This window comes from Scyliorhinus canicula, chromosome 17 (assembly GCF_902713615.1).
Source record: "Scyliorhinus canicula chromosome 17, sScyCan1.1, whole genome shotgun sequence".
NCBI lineage: Eukaryota > Metazoa > Chordata > Chondrichthyes > Carcharhiniformes > Scyliorhinidae > Scyliorhinus > Scyliorhinus canicula.
The window spans coordinates 123278429-123297892 of record NC_052162.1 but is presented as its reverse complement, the minus strand read 5'-3'; the positions used below and the strand labels follow the sequence as shown (position 1 = coordinate 123297892).

At 43.8% G+C, this 19464-nt stretch overlaps 2 protein-coding genes across 2 annotated transcripts in view; one reads left to right on the top strand and one right to left on the bottom strand.

Annotated features, from left to right (window-relative positions):
* The window catches only part of LOC119951785 (oocyte zinc finger protein XlCOF6-like), a gene marked incomplete at its 5' end in the record, with an annotated part of 39570 nt that extends 26076 nt beyond the window's left edge, over positions 1–13494 (bottom strand). Inside the window, one exon of the mRNA XM_038775134.1 lies at positions 12404–13494. Coding sequence (XP_038631062.1) covers positions 12404–13494 — 1091 coding nt within the window. The remainder of the gene's footprint in view (positions 1–12403) is intronic.
* Positions 13495–17680: 4186 nt separating this feature from the next.
* On the top strand, positions 17681–19143 carry LOC119951584 (zinc finger protein 239-like). The gene is made up of 2 exons (XM_038774769.1): positions 17681–18873; positions 19094–19143. The coding sequence occupies exons 1-2, from the start codon at positions 17850–17852 to the stop codon at positions 19141–19143; spliced, it is 1074 nt and encodes a 357-aa protein (XP_038630697.1). The 5' UTR covers positions 17681–17849.
* Positions 19144–19464: the final 321 nt, after the last annotated feature.

Sequence of the window (19464 nt, the reverse complement as noted above, 5' to 3'; positions counted from 1 at the left end):
TGAATCAAAGTATAATGTCCGCAGAGGACAGTGGTCCTTTGATAATATCAAGAGAGCATGGGGAAAAAGCACACGATTGCACAGTGCAGAACGTGTTAAATGGTCCCTGGCAATTATGGGACAATTACGCAGACAGCAAGAGATAATTACTAAAAATAAAACTGATCATGAATATAGGACCACTAAAGACCAACTAATTGCAGTTGTTGAAGAATTGCAAGATGCAAAAGCAAAACTTGAATCTGACGATGAAACTAGAACTGATTTGGAAAACAAAATCTCTGAACTCCAGCAGTTGCCTGTTCAAATAGCAGAAGTACAAAATCAAATTTTTGAGGTGGAATTAAAAAACCAAAAGCTGCAATCAAAAACTGAGCAAATTGAATTTGAAAAGTACAAGTTAATTGAAGAAAAATGTGTTTTAGAAAAAGAATTGCGAGATGCAGAATTCAGTTTTGAACAGGATGATGCCAAATTCCAACAGTTATCTGTTCAATTAGCAGAATTCCAAAATCAAATTTTTGAGGTGGAATTAAAAAACCAAAAGCTGCAAGCAAAAACTGAGCAAATTGAACTTGAAAAGTACAAGTTAATTGAAAAAAACTGTTTTATAGAAAGAGAATTGCGAGATGTAAAATCCAAATTTGAACAGGACGATGAACTTAGAACACAATTGCAAAACAAAACTTCTAAACTCCAGCAGTTATCTGTTCAAATAGAGTTCCAAGATCAAATTTTTGACGTAGAGTCAAGATACAAACAGTTGCAATCAAAAACTGATCAAACTGAACTTGAAAATTCCAAGTTAATTGAAGAAAAATGTGTTTTAGAAAAAGAATTGCAAGATACAAAAGCAAAACTTGAACATTATGATGAAATTGGAACAGAATTGCAAAACAAAACTTCTAAACTCCAGCAGTTATCTTCTCAAATAGCAGAATTACGAAATCAAATTTTTACAGTGGAGTCAAAATATCAAAAGTTGCAATCAAAAACTGAGAGAATTGAACTTGAAAAGTACAAGGTAATGGAACAAAAATGTGTTTTAGAAAGAGAACTGCAAGATGCAGAATCTAAACTTGAACATTATGATGAAATTGGAACAGAATTGCAAAACAAAACCTCTAAACTCCAGAAGTTATCTATTCAAACAGCAGAATTACAAGATCAAATTTTTGAAGTTGAGTCAAGATATCAAAGGTTGCAATCAAAAACTGAGCGAATTGAATATGATAATTGCAAGTTAATCGAAGAAAGATATGTTTAAAAAAAAGATTTGAACAATGCCACTGAAAGCAGCAAGGTCCTAAAAGACTGGATTCAAACAGCAGCTGAAGTAACACAAACTCAACAAGCAGCCCACCTAGTGGCACAATTGGCAAATGCACAGCCGAAATCAAGTGTCATGAATAAATTAATTCCTCTGCCAAATGAATCAGACGAAGATAGTGTTCCTACAAAGCGTAATACTAAATTAATTCAACTAGCCCCTTTAAAACGCAAACGGGTTAGAGTTGGAAGCAAAAAAATAGAGGAAGAAGGTGAAACTATCTCTAGAAACATATTTGATCATCAATGGACTCAGGAACCAGCAGAGCCTGCACAAATTGACGAATGGTCCAAAAATCTCCCACACCCTAAAAAGGGTGGTATGTCCACATGGAATGGAATTAACAGATTAAACTCCATTTACAGTCTCCACCCATTTGATGGAGTACAAGTTCTAACTATCATGCTCGGTACTCGCGTAATTTCAACCCTTAGAACTGAGGTGGAATTTGCCCTTGGAGACGATTTGCAGAATTTAGACGCTGGTTGGCTAGCAATCAGGGATTGGCTATTAACATATCGCCCCCCGAGGACCGATTGGTCTAAGATCACATCTTGCATTCAAAAAAGCAATGAAGATATTCAGGATTTTGAGGACAGATTTTTACAGACTTGGATGGAATATTCGGGAATGACACTTACAGACGAAACTGACACATGGGATGCAAGCAATTTAAATCCATTAAAAACGGCTTTTGTAGCCGGTGTTAAACCTGAAGTTTCTGATGCCTTGAATTTGGTTTTACCAGCTTGGGCCAAAACTGGCACATACCGAGACATAGTTGACCGGTGTATTCAGATAGATCGCGGTTTATGCAATCGGACAAGCTCATCAGCAGTGACTAAAGCACCACCACAAGATTCAGGGCAAACATGTACCCTGGCTCCATTAAAATCACGTAAGGAAAATATACCACAATATCTTTACTGCGGTAAAGTAGGACACTGGATGGCAAAATGCTATCTTAAACCACGGATGGATTCGAGAGATGATAATGAGGTAGACAATTTTCACTACAATACATTTCCACCTCGTGGTCAACCACGTAATGCGCACAAACAAGATGCACCTAGGGTAACGTTCCAACAAGACAGACCCAGACTTACGTACCGGGATTCTAAAACCTCCCAACCTTATCCATGTGGGGAGGAACCTTATCCATGTAGGGAAGAACCTTATCCACGTAGGGAGGAACCTTACCCACGTAGGGAGGAATCTTACCCATGTAGGGAGAAATCTTACCCACATGGGGACGAACCGTACCCACGTAGGATTCTACACGATGATAACAATGCTATGAATGAAATGTTAAACAGCTGTCCTCCAGCTCAAAGACGTTCTCTGTGTGATAATTCAAAAAACTACTAGACCCCACTCTTGATGATTCTCTCCATTTCTCTCTACATGCACTTTTGCAGCAGAAAAATGATGGATTATATATTTCATTAAGAGTGGAAGGTATTGATATCGATTTTCTATTTGATACTGGAGCTGAACTTACCTGTGTTACTGAACAGAATGCTGCTTTCTTTCCCCTGACATCAGAGAAAATTGAAGCTTTGGCTGCAGGAGGAGACTCTGTCCCTCTTCGGAAGACTATACCACTGCTCTTAGAATTTGGACCACATCAACTGATAGCGTCAATATGGGTAGGTCCGGTAACACAAGCACTTCTAGATATGGACATCTTATCACAACTAAATTCTTCACTCAATTTCAATAATGGGAAAATTACCTGGTCCATTAGACACATAAAAAAAGATGAAATACAACATTATCCAATTTGGGCAATTGACAAAAATGATTGTGGTCTTTTGAAAATGGAACCAGTTACTTTCATGGGATCAGCTCCACCTTGTACCAAACAATACCCCATTAGCAATACGTCAATTCAAGGTATTCTACCTATAATAAAACAACTTGAAGAAAGGGATATTTTAGTGCGTATTCACAGTTCATCAAACAGCCCTGTATGGCCTGTGAAAAAGGCTAATTGTACATGGCGCCTTACTATTGACTACAGAAAGGCAAATCAATTCATTGTCAGAAAAGCTCCTTTAGTGGCAGATCCGTCTACAATTTTTAACTCTTTAACTCCTGACCTTCAGTGGTTTTCAGTCATTGATATGGCAAATGGCTTCTGGTCAGTACCATTAGCTAAACAAGTACAACCATGGTTTGCTTTTACAGTTAATCAGCAACAGTACACATGGACTAGACTACCGCAAGGTTTTCACAATAGCCCAACTGTTTACCACATGGCTCTGCAGAATCACATCAGGGAACTGCCTGATCTGCCTTCAACCATTATTCAGTATGTAGATGATGTTCTGTTAGCCTCCATCAATAAAGATGACCATGAAAGGACTTACGGGTGGTCTTGAACCACCTCAGTGCAAATGGTCACAAAGCTAGCTTTGCAAAAGCACACATTACCCAGGAAGAAGTTGTTTACTTGGGACAGAAAATTTCCAAAGGCAAAAGGGAACTTACTCAGGACAGAACAGCTGCCATCAAAGCAGCTAAAGAACCCTCAACTGTACAGGAAGTCAGATCTTTCTTGGGACTCTGTAATTTTAACAGAAATTGGATTGATTCTTATACGCAGTTATGCCAGCCATTGAATGATCTTCTAAAAGGAAACAGAAAATCAAAAGATCGAGTTAAACTCAATTCTGAACAAAAACAATCATTTCTGAATTTGAAAAAGGTCCTGTGTTCAGCGCCAGCCTTAGGTATTCCAAGCAACGGAAAACCTTTTACCATGTTTGTTCATGGAAGAGATGGTTACATGACTGCAGTACTAGCTCAAGAACATGGTGATCAGTTAAGACCAGTTGGGTACTATTCCCTTAAACTTGACAATGTGGCACTAGCATTTGACAGTTGCTTACGAGCCATGGAAGCTACATGTCGAGCTGTAATGATTACATCTGGACTTGTTCTAGACCAAAAGTTAATCATTAAATGTCCACATTCAGTCCATTCTCTACTATCCATGAACAGAGTGTCACAAGTTACATCAGCTAGATGGACTAGATGGACAGCAGTTTTGGAAGCTCCCAACCTATATTTTCACAAAGCCAGTCCTGTAAACCCATCGTCCTTGCTCCCGCTTCCCGAGGAACAAGGGAAGGGAGAGAGAGAAGTGCATGACTGTGTGAAAATAATAGAGGAAATGGAAGAAGTACGCTTAGTAGAAGAAGAGCCACTACAGAACCCAGATTTAATCCTATTCACAGATGGTTCCTCTTTTATTGACAAGGGTATCAGGAAAGCTGGGTGGGCAGTCACAAGCCCATACGAAGTATTAGCTGAAGGAAGTTTGCCCCCAGCTACATCAGCTCAGCAGGCCGAATTAAAGGCACTTACAGAAGCATGTCATGTGGCAAGAGATAAAACTGCTAACATCTATACTGACTCCAGATATGGTTTTGGAGTAGCACATGATTTTGGCCAACTGTGGAGAAAAAGAGGATTTCTCACAACAGCAGGTACACCTATCCAAAATGGAAAGGAAGTACGAGATCTTCTAGAAGCTATGACCTTGCCCAAAGAAGTATCAGTTCTAAAATGTAAAGCCCATACTCATGAGGACACTATGGAAGCAAGAGGAAATGCTCTTGCGGACCACGCAGCAAGGGAAGCTGCCTCCCTTTGTGCCTCTCATTGGCATCAGGAATCCAGTCACATTTACAAATTGGGAGTAACCACCTTATTACATGATTTACGTGAAATGCAGAATGATTGTACAAAGGAAGAAAAATAGAAATGGTTAGAATCAGGTATTCAACCGTATGATGATGAAATTTGGAGAGAAGTCGCACCGCAATCACTAATGCCCTTCTTAGCTCAACAAATTCATTCATGGGGACACATATCACCTCAACAAATGATGGATCGATTCCATAGAAGTTGGTGTGGTAAAGGATTCAAAAAACATGCACAATTGGTAGCAAACCGATGTGTAACCTGTCAAAAGAATAACTTGGGTCCTATAACATCAATGCCTCAATTAAGAGCTCCTGCTCCTGCAGGTCCATTCCAGGACTTACAAGTAGATTACATCACTCTTCCTAAATGTCAACAGTACAATGACGTGCTTGTAATAGTGGATAAATTCTCCAGATGGGTGGAAGCTGCTCCAGCTAGAAGAGGGACAGCTGCCCATACAGCCAAAGTGCTATGCCAAGACTTTATTCCCAGATGGGGAGTACCAGCTAGCATTGACTCAGACAATGGAACCCACTTTACAGGAGCTGTTTGTAGGGAAGTCTGTAAACTACTAAACATTAACTGGAATTTACACTGTCCTTATCATCCACAATCATCAGGACTAGTGGAACGTATGAATCGAACTTTGAAAGAAAGACTGTCTAAATACAGCCAGGAAGGCATGAATTGGGTCCAAGCTTTGCCAATAGTATTATGCAGCATTAGAGCAACACCAAATAGAACAATCTGAGCCCTTTTGAAATCATCACAGGCAGACCAATGTCTCTGCCAGGAACTATTGACTTGAGGAAAGCAGACTGTCATTTAATGAGTGATGCTTTGCTGTCTTACTGTCAAAATCTAACAAATGCTGTTAGCTCTGCTTCTCAACAGGTGTTAGCTGCGTGGGGTGATCCTCCGGAGGGTGGACACGACCTGGTGCCCGGTGAAGAAGTGTACGTCAAAAAGCTGCAAAAGGAACCTTTGGGATCAAAGTGGGAAGGTCCTTTCGTAATCCTTCTCACCACCCAATCCGCTGTTAAGTTAAAAGGAAAGAAAAGTTGGATTCACGCATCGCACGTGAAGCGCGCGTACAAGTAAAATGTTTGCCGCAATTTTAATTTTCAGTTATTTGATTGACTTCGTGAATGTTGTATCAGAAATGAATAAGAACACATTCCTTTACACAGCTAAGATATATGCTGAAAACTTTAACATTTCTAATTGTTGGGTATGCATTGCAACCCCTACTAACTCAGGGGAGGGTATTCCCTTTCTAACTATTCCCTTTAATGCTTCAGAAACAGCAGAATGGTACATCTATCAAAGTGTCCCTCGCTCTGTGGTGACCCGTTCTGGAGCATATACATGTGACAATGGGAGGTACCAGGTTGACATCAAAAAATCTATTAACTTATGGAAATCTGCAGGCTATCCACTAAACACCTTTTCAGGATGGCACCAACTTCAATTTAACCCTGACAAAAAACCTCAACATCTTAACCTCCCAACTAATATTAAACAAAAAGGATCAATTTGCCTCATCAGTAAGGACCCTAAAGGGATACCAATGGGTAATAGTAATTGTACTAACTATGTAGATGTTAACACAGCTTTTAAATGTACTAACGACCGCTTAGAAAGAGTTATGCGGTCCTCAAGGATAACAGGCATACCTAACCTCAGAAATAATAAAACATTCGAAGACCAATGGCTCTTAGAATATATTTACTCATATTCTGCTTATAATGGAACTTATTTTATTTGTGATGATAAAGCATATCCCTGGCTCCCAAGATCCTGGTCAGGATCTTGCTATTTAGGATACATGGTACCTGCCATTCGTCATGTGACTAATCTCCTGCATATTTCAGAAATGACTGTTCAAAGAAAAAAACGTTCCATCACCTTTAGAGATGCAATTTTTGCTAGAATCATTCCTTTCTATTGGGAAGTAAGGATGGAGAATGAGTTAAATAAAATAACAACCATCATACAAGATGTGGCAGAATACACTGCCACTGCCCTAGACAAAATCTCTGACGAAATGCGAACAATTCGAACCGTGGTATTGCAAAATCGAATGGCACTTGACTATGTGCTAGCCGAAAACGGTGGCACGTGCGCCCTGATTGGTGCAGAATGTTGCACTTTCATTCCTGATAACTCTGAAGAAGTTAAAGATTTGGTATTACATATCCAAAAAGAAATCAAAAAACTTGATCCATCCCAAGTTCTCTCTCTGGGATAGAATTTGCGGGTGGTTTGGACACACAGGAATGTCCATAATGAGAATAATCCTATTCTCCTGTGCAGCTGGATTCATCATTTATATGACATACCAATGTGCTACGTGCATCAAAGAACTATTCGCTAAGCGAGGGGGCCAACTGTCAGAATGATTCACACTAACCCTACTGCACCCCCAATTGATGAATTTGAGGTGAAATACTTTTGTTGAAATGTTAACCGTAATATCAATCAATTATTTGTATAATCTATTAATACTGAATCTGTAGCATCAAATTTGACTAATTCATTAATTGTTATTTTGTAATAATGATTCTTTAAGAATTTTAATGATTATTGTTGAAATACTTGTTGCAATACTAAGTTTCCATTCTATTGTTTAAATCTGCAATGACAATATGAATGAATTATTCTTTGCGCTTTTACCTATCCTATCGCTTTAATGATATCTTTTATCTTATTCTGATATATCTCACTTGATCTTTCGATTTATCAAAGGGGCGACTGTAGAAGTCAGGTATTTTAAATACACTTAATATAGGTAAGAAGACTGTTTAAGACAGAAATATTAAATCCTAGTTTTAAAATGAAAGAAATATACAACTTCCAAACTCAGACATGTGTTTGGGAAAAACAGAACCACTGATAAAAACATCACATTCTTTCAAGGGCAGCAGCGAAATCCCATGGGTTTTAAGGTGGTATAATTAAAGGCTCCATTGTTCTGATTTCTGGCCACTTGTGATAACAGCCTGAACCACATTCCATAACGTATGCAAGCCGAAACATTTTAGACTGTGTCAAAATACAATTTCATTTATATTTTCGGAATAATAGCATGATGAGATGACTAACGTCTCAATTGTTGCAGATAAGCAACAATTGGAAGTGGCGTTGCATTGGGAGGATGGATGGCTTGTTATCAAATCAAATGTGTTTTGAATATAGCTTAAACCAATTAGGATTATATTGGGGTGTGATCGGATCGCTTAAGACAGATATGAAAGAGTATATCCATGGATGATTTGGCCACCATTTTAGACAAGAAGACAGAAAGACAGAAAGACAAGAAGACAGAAAGACAGAAAGACAGAAAGACAGAAAGAGACAGAGAGAAAGAGACAGGAAAGAGACAAAGAGAACAAGACAGAAAGAGAGAGAGAGAGAGAAAGTAAAGGAAGAGAATTAGAAAAGAGTTCTGTATTCCTATTTCATTTTCATACTTTGACTTCAGCCTTTGACTTTTAAAGTTGTGTTCAGGCTATTGTCTCAGAAGATAATTCCTGTGATTCTTTGAAGAAAATCAAATTGTCTACAAACTACCTTTTAAATCATTTTCAAGTTGTAACCAATGAACTTCAATAAAACAATTCTTATTTGCACCTGACAAGTTTTTAACTTGAATTTCTACTGAGTTTCAGCAATGTCTCAACAATAACCGGCAACTGTAAATTAAACAAAACTGGATTCAAATCCTAAGATACAACAACCATTGTGCCACCATGCTGAGATGATACATCTTCAGGTGTCATGTGTAACTTCTTAGTGACTGCTGATGACTAAAGCAAGTTACTTAAATACAAATAACAGAAATTACACAAGATACACAAACCTAAACTAATACAGCAATTCCTACTGAACACAGAAAATAAATCCATAAAGCTGATTGGTGTGTGAAAATTTAAGGAACAAGACACACATTACAAAATACAATTTTCTATTCATAAATTACATGTTCCTAAGAAATAAAAGTCACAGAAATGACATAACTACAACACCATTACAGAAACAGAATAAAACCCACACCAATGGAGAAAATCTGTTGTAGAATTTGAAGGAAAGTGACTACTTTGCTGCTAGTTTAAAAGTGAACACAATTTAAGACACAGAATTTCTCCAGCATTGACCAGCATTGACAGAATTAAACTACAAGAAATCCTGCAATAAAATGTAACAGAGATTTTCATTCAGCATTAGTCCTGTGGAAAACCATAAAATTAAACCTACTTTGGCCTAAGACAATATGGCACAAGAGACCAATGTATTTATTTTAGATCTACCTGTCGTGGTGGATAAAATATTATTTCTTGGGATGTGGGTATCGCTGGCTGGGCCAGAATTTGTTGCCCATTCATAATTGCCCTTAAACTTGCTGGGACATTTCAGTGGGGGGCAGTTAAGAGTCAACCGCATGTGTGTGGGTCTGGAGTCACATGTGGGCCAGACTGGGTAAGGATGGGCAGATTTCCTTCCCTGAGGGACATCAGTGAACCAGATGGGTTCAAAATGGTCTCATGGTCATCATTAGGCTTTTAATTCCAAATTTTTATTGAATTCAAATTTCACCATCTGCCCTGACGGGATTTGAACCTGGGACCCCAGAGCATTACCCTGGGTCTCTGGATTACTAATCCAGCAACAATACCACGAGGTCACCGCCTCCCCCATACTATCCAGGACAAAATAAATGTCCTTCATTATCTCTTGTAGACCATTTCAGCAGCAACGTCCACTCCAAAGCTCAAAGAGCATCAGCCCCACTGGAAGCAAAGTGGTGAGACCGACCAGAATGTACCTGTTGTGCAGAACCTTGGTCAGACCGCAGCTGGAGGACTGAGTACAGTTTTACTGCCCTTATCGCCAGAGTGGGAGCGCAACAAACATTCACCAGACTTGTTCCGGGGATGGCAGGGCTGCCCTTTGAGGAGAGATTGGGGGAACCTGACCTGTGTTCTCTAGAGTTTCAAATAATGAGAAGTGATCTCATTGAAACTTACAAAATCCATAAAGGAATAGACAGGGTTGGTGCAGGCGAGATGTTTCCCCTGGTTGGAGAGTCTGGAACCAGGGGACACAATGTCAAAATAAGGGGGAAGCCACTTAGGACTGGTCTCGGAGGAGACATTTCTTTACTCAGAGGGTTGTGAATCTTTGGAATTCTCTACCCCAGAGGGCTGTGGGAGCTCAGTCATTGAGTGTGTTTAAAGCAGCGACTGACAGATTTCTAAATCCCAATAACACAAGGGGCTGGTTTAGCACACTGGGCTAAATCGCTGGCTTTAAAAGCAGACCAAGTCAGGCCAGCAGCACGGTTCGATTCCCATAACAGCCTCCCGGAACAGGTGCCAGAATGTGGCGACTAGGGGCTTTTCACAGTATCTTCATTGAAGCCTACTTGTGACAATAAGTGATTTTCATTTCATTTCAAAAGGAGATGCGGATAGTGTGGGGAAAAAGGCAATGAAGTGAATGATTGTATTGAATGGGAGAGTAGGTTTGATGAGCTGAATGGCCTGCTTCTCTGATACAAAGATAGAACACACAGTGCAGGAGGCCATTCGGCCAATCAAGTCTGCACCAACGCACTTAAGCCTTCACTTCTACCCTATCCCAATAACCACATCTAACCTTTCTTTGGTCACTAAGGGCAATTTATCATGGCCAATCCACCTAACCACCATGTCTTTGGACTGTGGGAGGAAACCAGAGTACCCGGAGGAAACCCACGCAGACATGGGGAGAACATGCAGACTCCGCACAGACAGTGACCCAGCGGGGAGTCGAACCTGGGACCCTGGCGCTGTGAAGCCACAGTGCTATCCACTTGTGCTGCCCCCACAGGGAGGAAAGTAAATTGTGAAGAGGACATAAGGAGATTACAAAGGGATATAGATAGGTTAAGTGAGTGGGAAAAGATCTGCCAAATGGAGAATAACGTAGGAAAATGTGAAATTGTCCGTGTTGGCCAGAAGAATAAAAAAGCTTATTATCTAAATGGTGAGAGATTGCAGAGCTCTGAGACTCAGAGGGATCTGGGTGTCCAAGAGCATGAATCACAAAAGGCTAGTATACAGGTACAGCAAGTAATTAGGAAAGCTAATAGAATGTTATTGTTTATTGTGGGGGAATTGAATACAAAAGTAGGTTATGTTCCTGTGAGCGGGAATGAATCCAAAAGAATCCCTCGACATTCAGATCTGCTTCAAACATCAAACAGTTTATTGTTGTAACACCGGCGGGGAGTAAGCCTCTGGGTAAAAGCAGATACATCGCCACTGAACAAAGGGAATCATCATCATTTATACAATTTCAAATAGTTAGTCAGCCCAACTCAGCCGGACACAATCCAATCACAATGATTACAGATTACACACTGGTAGATCCAATGAAAGTGGTTACTGGGCAGCAGGGAACTGCGTGATCAGCTCATGGACAGCTAGGGGGTTAGTCACGAACTCATGATGTCTTCCAGATCCCCTCATCGACCGTCCTTGGGTCTTGTGTATACATAACTCCCGTATCTTAACCTTGTTACTGACTGGTACATTGTCAGAATTCCATCAGAGCATTCCCCTTTGCGTGAGAGAGAGAGAGCTGACTGGTGCTGATTTAATCTGACGGTCACCACACCTCACTCGAGGGGCAATGTTGAGGGGGCAGGGCCTTCACGGATGACCTCAGCCGGTATGGCAGGTGAACCCACGCTGTTGGTGTCGCTCAGTATCACAAACCAGCCATCCAGCCAACTGAGCTAACCAATCCCCAGAAATATTAGTTATTGCCCATCTCCCATCACACCATTTAATGTTGTTTCTCAGTCCATGTCAGATAACCTGCCCTATACCTTGATAATTTTCTTCTGCAAGAAACACAGAGATAAATTAAACAAAAGAACCATGTACCTCCATTGCCCATCTCCATGGCAAGGTGGCATGCTTTAGAGGGATCCAAACAGAAATGGGAAGGAAATATCTTCCAACTTCCAAACTAACTTTTAATCTCTGATCCTTGTGAAATGTGAAACCAGGGATTCACAACAAGGCTCAAAGAACGTCAGCCCACTGGAGTCAAAGTCGTGACACCGGCCAGTCCAGCAGAAGAATCACTCCAACCATCCCCATTGACCAACTGTCAGAATGACAAAAAATGCAGTCCTGGATGTAATACAGAGCATAAACAATAACAGCAAAATCCAACCCCTGTAATCACTTGTGAACTTGTTCATGTCTCAGTAGGTGCGATGAATCACGGAATCCCTTCCCACATTCACAACAGGTGAACAAACTCTCCCCAGTGTGAACTCGCTGATGTGCCTGCAAATGGGATAACTGAGTGAATCCCTTCCCACATGGAGAGCAGGTGAATGGCTTCTCCCCAGTGTGAACTCGCTGGTGTCTCTGTAGGTTGGATAACCGAGTGAATCCCTTTTCACACTGAGAGCAGGCGAATGGCCTCTCCCCAGTGTGAACCCTACGGTGTGCCCGCAGGTTGGATAACAAAGTGAATCTATTCCCACACTGAGAACAGGTGAATGGCCTCTCCCCAGTGTGAACTCGCTGGTGTGTCTGCAGGCTGAACATATGAGTGAATCCCTTCCCACACTGAGAGCAGGTGAATGGCTTCTCCCCAGTATGAACTCTTTGGTGTCTCTGCAGGTGGGATAAGCGAGTGAATCTCTTTCCACACTGGGAGCAGGTGAACGGCCTCTCCCCAGTGTGAACTCGCTGGTGTGACTGCAGGTTGTCTAACCGAGTGAATCCCTTCCCACACTGAGAGCAGGTGAACGACCTCTCCCCAGTGTGAGTTCGCTGGTGTATCTGCAGGCTGATCAACTGAGTGAATCCCTTCTCACACTGAGAGCAGGTGAACGGTTTTTCCCCAGTGTGAACTCGCTGGTGTATCTGCAGGTGGGATAACTGAGTGAATCCCTTCCCACATGGAGAGCAGGTAAACGGCCTTTCCCCAGTGTGAACTCGCTGGTGTATCTGCAGGTTGGTTGAGGAAATGAATCCCTTCCCACACTGAGAGCTTGTGAACGGCCACTCACCAGTATGAACTCGCTCATGTATCTGCAGGCTGATCAACTGAATGAATCCCTTCCCACACCGAGAGCAGTTGAACGGTCTCTCTCCAGTGTGGACTCGCTGATGTGTCCGCAAACTGGATAACTGACTGAATCCCTTCTCACACTGAGAGCAGGTGAATGGCCTCTCCCCAGTGTGAACTCGCTGGTGTGTCTGCAGGTCTGAATACTGAGTGAATCCCTTCTCACACTGAGAGCAGGTGAATGGTCTCTCCCCAGTGTGACTGCGTCGATGAATCTCCAGTGCAGATGGGACTCTGAATCCCTTCCCACAGTCCCCACATTCCCATCGTTTCTCCATATTTTGGGTCTCCTTATGTCTCTCCAGGTCGGACAATCAGTTCACGCCTTGTTCACACACAGAACGGTCTATTCCTGCTGTGAATGGTGTGATGTTTTTTCAGGCTATGTAACTGGTTAAAGCTCTTTCCACAGTCAGTGCTCTGGAACACTCTCACTTGGGTGTGTGTGTCTCGGTGCTTTTCCAGTCACACTGATGTTTAAAATCTTCTCAAGCTGACAGACGGGGCAAACATTTCTCCTTCTAGATTCAAAGTCAGATGATGTTCAGGCCCTGATGAATCAAGTGATCCAGTCTGATCGAGACGTTTAGTTTGAGATTTCTGTCTGTCAGTCCTCCTTTTCTAATATCCTTGAAAAACAATTTACAAAAGACATCAGTGTCAGTACAGGACAGAAATTCAGAACAGACAGGGTCTCCGGTTGCGACATGTCGGGAGCGGCCGCATATGAGGCAGCTCTCATCCGGGGACTTTGTTTTCACAGTTTCATAGAATTTACAGTGCAGATGGAGGCCATTCGGCCCATCGAGTCTGCACCAGCTCTTGGAAAGAGCAAACATACCCACGGTCAACACCTCCACCCTACCCCCATAACCCAGTAACCCCACCCAACGCTAAGGGCAATTTTGGACACCAATGGCAATTTATCATGGCCAATCCACCTAACCTGCACATCTTTGGACTGTGGGAGGAAACCCACGCACACACGGGGAGGATGTGCAGACTCCGCACAGTGACCCATTTGTGCTATCCACAATGCTACGGTGCTGCCCGTTTTCACCCGGTATTTGAGGGGGTTTGGGGATATTTCAAATTTGTCAATGGGATAAAGCTCCCATACTGTGTTAATGTCCAAGAAACCAAGTTTGAAGAAGCCAGCGAGCAAAGAATCGTCATCCGATTCAGATTCTTTTCCAGGCTCATTGGAAACAAAATAGCGGCGGCTGCTGCCGAAGCGAAAGTTATAGTGTTGTCAGTTGAGATGCTCATGGGCATCTTAGCAACAGCCGACTATCTCCGAGGATCTCCCAATATCAATCGAGGAGCCCTCAGCTCCTATTCGATTGATATTGGAAAAAATGGACGAAACGGTAAAGGGTTGCAGGGCACCCTTTCGATGAAGAGTGAGTGGATTGTCTCTTTAGAGGCTGAGCTGGTCTGTTGGTTGATAATAACAAATCTCTGCCACAGTAGGCGACTTAAAGAATCGCTCCAGGAGACAAACACTTTGCGTTATGGGGCTGCCGGAGGGATTGGAGGGCCCGGACCCGACTGAATACACGTCCAGGATGTTTGGGAAGATGGTGGGGAGGGTGGACAGTTGTTCCCTCCCGAGGTGGATCAGGCCCATCACTCGCTCTGTCAGACACCTCGCCCAGGAGAGCCACCTCGGGCAATAACCGTCAGCTTCCACAGTTACCGGGATAAGGAACGAGTTCTGAGGTGGGCGAATGATCACCGTAACTACAAATGGGAGAGCCGTGCCATCAGGCCCCATCAGGGGGGCGGAGCTGCCAAAAAAGAGGGCGGCATTTATCAAGGCCAAGGCTGCACTTTACATATGTGAAGTTCGGTTTGGGGCGGTTTACCCCGCACAACTCCGAGTGAGTTTTCATTCAAAAGGTCACTACTTCTGAGGCGCTGGATGATGCCGACGCTTTTGTGAGGAAGCTCAGGCTGGGTATATTTTGTATTATATATGGGGTCTTCTTGTTATTGGAGAGGGATTGTGGTTTTGGGATCTTGTTGGGGTTTCTTGTACCAGTTTGTATTTTACTGTTTTGGGGGGGGCTCCTTTATTTAAGGTTGGGTGCGGGGGGGGGCTCCTTTATTTAAGGTTGGGTGCAGGCGGGGGGAGGGGAGTTGGTTGTTATGGTTACTCCGTTTTATATGCCCCGGGCGGGTGTTGCCCTGCGAGCTGAAGAAGGTAGTTAATGGGAGCGAAGTGGTGGGGGTAACTGCAGCTCATTAACATAGTCTCGGTTTTAGATAATGGGCTGAGTGCGTTGGTTCTGTTTGGGGTTAAAGATTGTTGAGCTCAGGGTCTGGGGTTGTTCTTCGGGCTTTTGGTTGTGGTTTTAATGAGAGGCGGGGAGATGGGGGATAGGGAAGGTTGATCAACGGTGACTACAGCTTGCTCTTTGCTCTGTTTTGTTGGGGTGCGTGGTGGCACGGACCCAGTCTCCATGATGGATGAGATATCGTTCTTCGCCCCTCTATGTGGGACTCACCGCTTTGTGCCTACAGATTTGGATTTAGGTCCTGGAGGGAAGGGCTGGAGAGGTTTGGTGACTTGTTTGTGAACGGCAGGTTTATTGGTTTTGATAGAAAACATTTTTTGGTAGAAAAATTACAACTCTCGAGCTCTAATTTTCTCAGATGCGTGATTTCCTACATAAGGCGATCTCGGTGTTTCCTTTAGCACCCCCGCCCTCTCTGATGATTAGGATTCTATCTCTTGCTGAAGTGAGTGAGGGTAGGATTTCAGATCTATAGTCGAATCTTGGCTGCACAGCAAGCTCCACTGGATGAGGTGAGGAGGAAGTGGGAGGGGGAATTGGATCTGGTTTCTGTGGAGGGGGCGTGGAGTGAGACTGTACAGGATCAACTCGACCTCCTCCTGTGTTCGGTGCAGCTTGACTCAGTTCAAGGTGGTGCACAGGGCACATCTGTCTGGGACTAGGTTGTGTGGTTTGTTCTTGGGTGTGGCAGACAGGTGAGCTTGGTGATCTCAGGTCCGGTGAATCATAAAAGGTACCATCCTTTTAACCAGACAAATAAATGTGTCAAGCTGAGTAAGCAAAGGATGTCAATGTCTTTAAGAGAGAGCGCGAACTGAGCCAAGCTTTGCAGAGTCTGCACCCTCCCTGGATTCATTTCCTTTCCTTTCAGTTGCTGCAAGTGACCAATTGAAGGTGAGAATGAGAAAAGAAAGGGAAAGGAGGAGAAAAGAAAGTGTTTTACTCACAGATGCTGGAGACAGGAGGAGATTTCAGTCTGTGTGAAGCTAAATCACCAGTCACACAAAGCAAGCGCTCTGATTGGCTGAAAGTCCAGTGTCCTTCCGCTGGGTCCACTCTTTTCATTGGTCAATACCTCAGCAGGAAGTCGATGGGTGTGCTCTTCAGTGCACATGCGCATTACCGGTCGACGCTGGGACGCATGCGGCGTTGTCGGTGTTTGGAGCATGCGCTTTCCGATTAATGGGACTTCGTTTTGGAAAGCCCGAGCGAAGTGGGTGGGAGAATTTGGAAATACTTTGTGGAGCCGCAAACCCTGATGAATAGTTGTCAACTCCTGATTCTGGTTCTGGAAATTCTTTCCCAGGACCTGAAGTTAATGCCCAAAATATTTGTTGAGTGAGTGGAAGATGGGGACGGGAACACAATAAGGTTAGACCCCGCCCCTCATTTCACTCTGATTGCCTGGAGGACCAGGCGGCTCTCAGTCCTCCAGTCCCGCCCCTCATTCACTCTGATTGGCTGGAGGACCAAGCGGCTGTCTGAGTCCTACAGCCCCGCCCCTCATTGACTCTGATTGGCTGGAGGACTAGGCAGCTCTCAGTCCTCCAGCTCCGATTCCATTGCCTGGAGACTCGGCCGCAGATCCCCGGGGGAAGGTATTAAATTTCCGGCTCCTAATCCACACCCTGGTGAGTAGGCCGTAAATCCCCAAGGAAAGGTTTCTTTCTTCAGCTACGAAAATCCGGACCCCTCAGTCCACTCCCTGGAAACTAGGCGGTGAATTCCCGAGGAAAGGTCTTTATACTGACTGCTCCCAGACTCTGCCGCTCCCTGAAGACAGGGAGAAATAGGCATTAGAGACTCGGTATTGGGGAATGAGAGAGGAAAGAATGTTCTCCAGAAACTAGAATTGTCTGTTCTGAATTTCTATCCTGTACTGACTGTGATGTCTTTTGTAAACTCCTTTTACAGGATATGAGAAGAGGAGGAATTACAGACAGAAATCTCAAACATAACGTCTCGATCTGACAGAGTCACCAGATTCTTTGGGATCTGACTATCATCGGCCTTTGAATCCAGAAGGGAATGTTTGCCGGATCAGACAGCCTCAAAAGATTTTAAACATCAGTGTGACTGGAAAAGCACTGAGACACACACACCCGATAAGAGTGTTCCAGAGCACTGACTGTGGAAAGATCTTTAACCAGCTACACAGCCTGAAAAATCATCACACAAGCCACAGCTGGGAGAGGACCGTGCACGTGTTCAGTGTGTGGATGAGACTTCCGACTGATTTTCTGACCAGGAGAGACACAAGGTGACACAAAACATGGAGAAACCATGGTTTTGTGGGGACTGTATTAAGGATTCAATGCACCATCTCATCTTGAGATTCATCGACGCAGTCACACGGGGAGAGGCCATTCATGTGCTCTCACTGTGAGAAGGGATTCACTGACTTATCCGGCCTGCGGTCACACCAGCGAGTTCACACTGGGGAGAGGCCGTTCACCTGCTCCCAGTGTGGGAAGGGATTCACTCAATTATCCCACCTACAAACACACCAGCGGGTTCACACTGGGGAGAAGCCGTTCACCTACGCTCAGTGTGGAAAGGGATTCAGTGATCCATCTGGCCTGCGTTCACACCAGCGGCTTCACACTGGGGAGAGGCCGTTCACCTGCTCCCAGTGTGGGAAGGGATTCACTCAGTTATCCCACCTACAAACACACCAACGAGTTCACACTGGGGAGAAGCCATTTACTTGCTCTCAATGTGGGAAGGGATTTGGTCATTTATCCAGCCTGCGGTCACACCAGCGAGTTCACACTGGTGAGAGGCCATTCACCTGCTCTCAGTGTGAGAAGGGATTCACTGAGTTATCCTGCCTGCGGCGACACCAGCGTGTTCACACTGGGGAGATGCCATTCACCTGCTCTGAGTGTGGGAAGGGATTTACTGATCCATCTGGCTTGCGTTCACACCAGCGAGTTCACATTGGGGAGAGGCCGTTCACCTGCTCTCAGTGTGGGAAGGGATTTACAGATCCATCTGGCTTACGTTCACACAAGCAAATTCACACTGGGGAGAAGCCGTTCACCTGCTCTCAGTGTGGGAAGGGATTCACTCAGTTATCCCACCAACAAATACACCAGCGAGTTCACACTGGGGAAAAGCCGTTCACCTGCTCTCAGTGTGGGAAGGGATTCAGTCAATTATCCAGCCTGCGGAAGCACCAGCGAATTCACACTGGGGGGAGGCCATTCACTTGCTCTCGGTGTGGGAAGGGATTCACTAATTTCTCCAGCCTGCAAACACACCAGCGAGTTCACACTGGGGAGAGGCCCCTCACCTGCTCTCAGTGTGAGAAGGGATTCACTACGTTATCCAACCTGCGGAGACACCAGCAACTTCACACCGGGAGAGTTAACTCAGTTGGCTGGATGGCTGGTTTGTCATGCGCAGTGACTCCAATATCAGGGGTTCAACTCCCGTACCGGCTGAGGTTATCCATGAAGGCCCCACCTTTCAACATTGCCCCTCGACTGTGGTGTGGTGACTGTCAGATTCAATCACCACCAGTCAGTTCACTCTGTCAAAGAGGAAAGCAGCCTCTGGGACTTTGGGGACTCTTATTTCACATATCTGCAACTAATATAGATTCCTTTAGGAGCAAAAATCAGCGAAAGTGAGACAACCGTGGCTTACAAGAAACGTTAAATATTCCATTGGATCAAAGGAAGAGGCTCATAAAGTGGGCCAAATAGTAGTGAGCCTGAGGATTTGGAACTTGTTTTAGAATTCAGCAAAGGAGGGCGAAGAAACTGATAAACAGAAAATAGAATATGAGATCCAGCTGATGAGAAACATAAAAAAGTGACGGGAAAAGCTCCTATAGGAATGTGAAATGAAAAGATTAGCAAAGACCAATGTGGGTCCATTCCAGGCAGAGATGGGAGTGTTTTCTTTTAATTTAGAGTACCCAATTCATTCTTTCCAATTAAGGGGCAATGTAGAGTGGCCAATTCACCTACCCTGGAC

Excerpts from the sequence above, each read along its gene's own strand:
- LOC119951584 (XM_038774769.1), top strand. The coding sequence starts at position 17,850 with ATGTGCTCTCACTGTGAGAAGGGATTCACTGACTTATCCGGCCTGCGG. Across the intron at positions 18,874-19,093 it reads CTCAGTTGGCTGGATGGCTG|GAGCAAAAATCAGCGAAAGT; the intron begins GTTTGTCATGCG and ends AGATTCCTTTAG.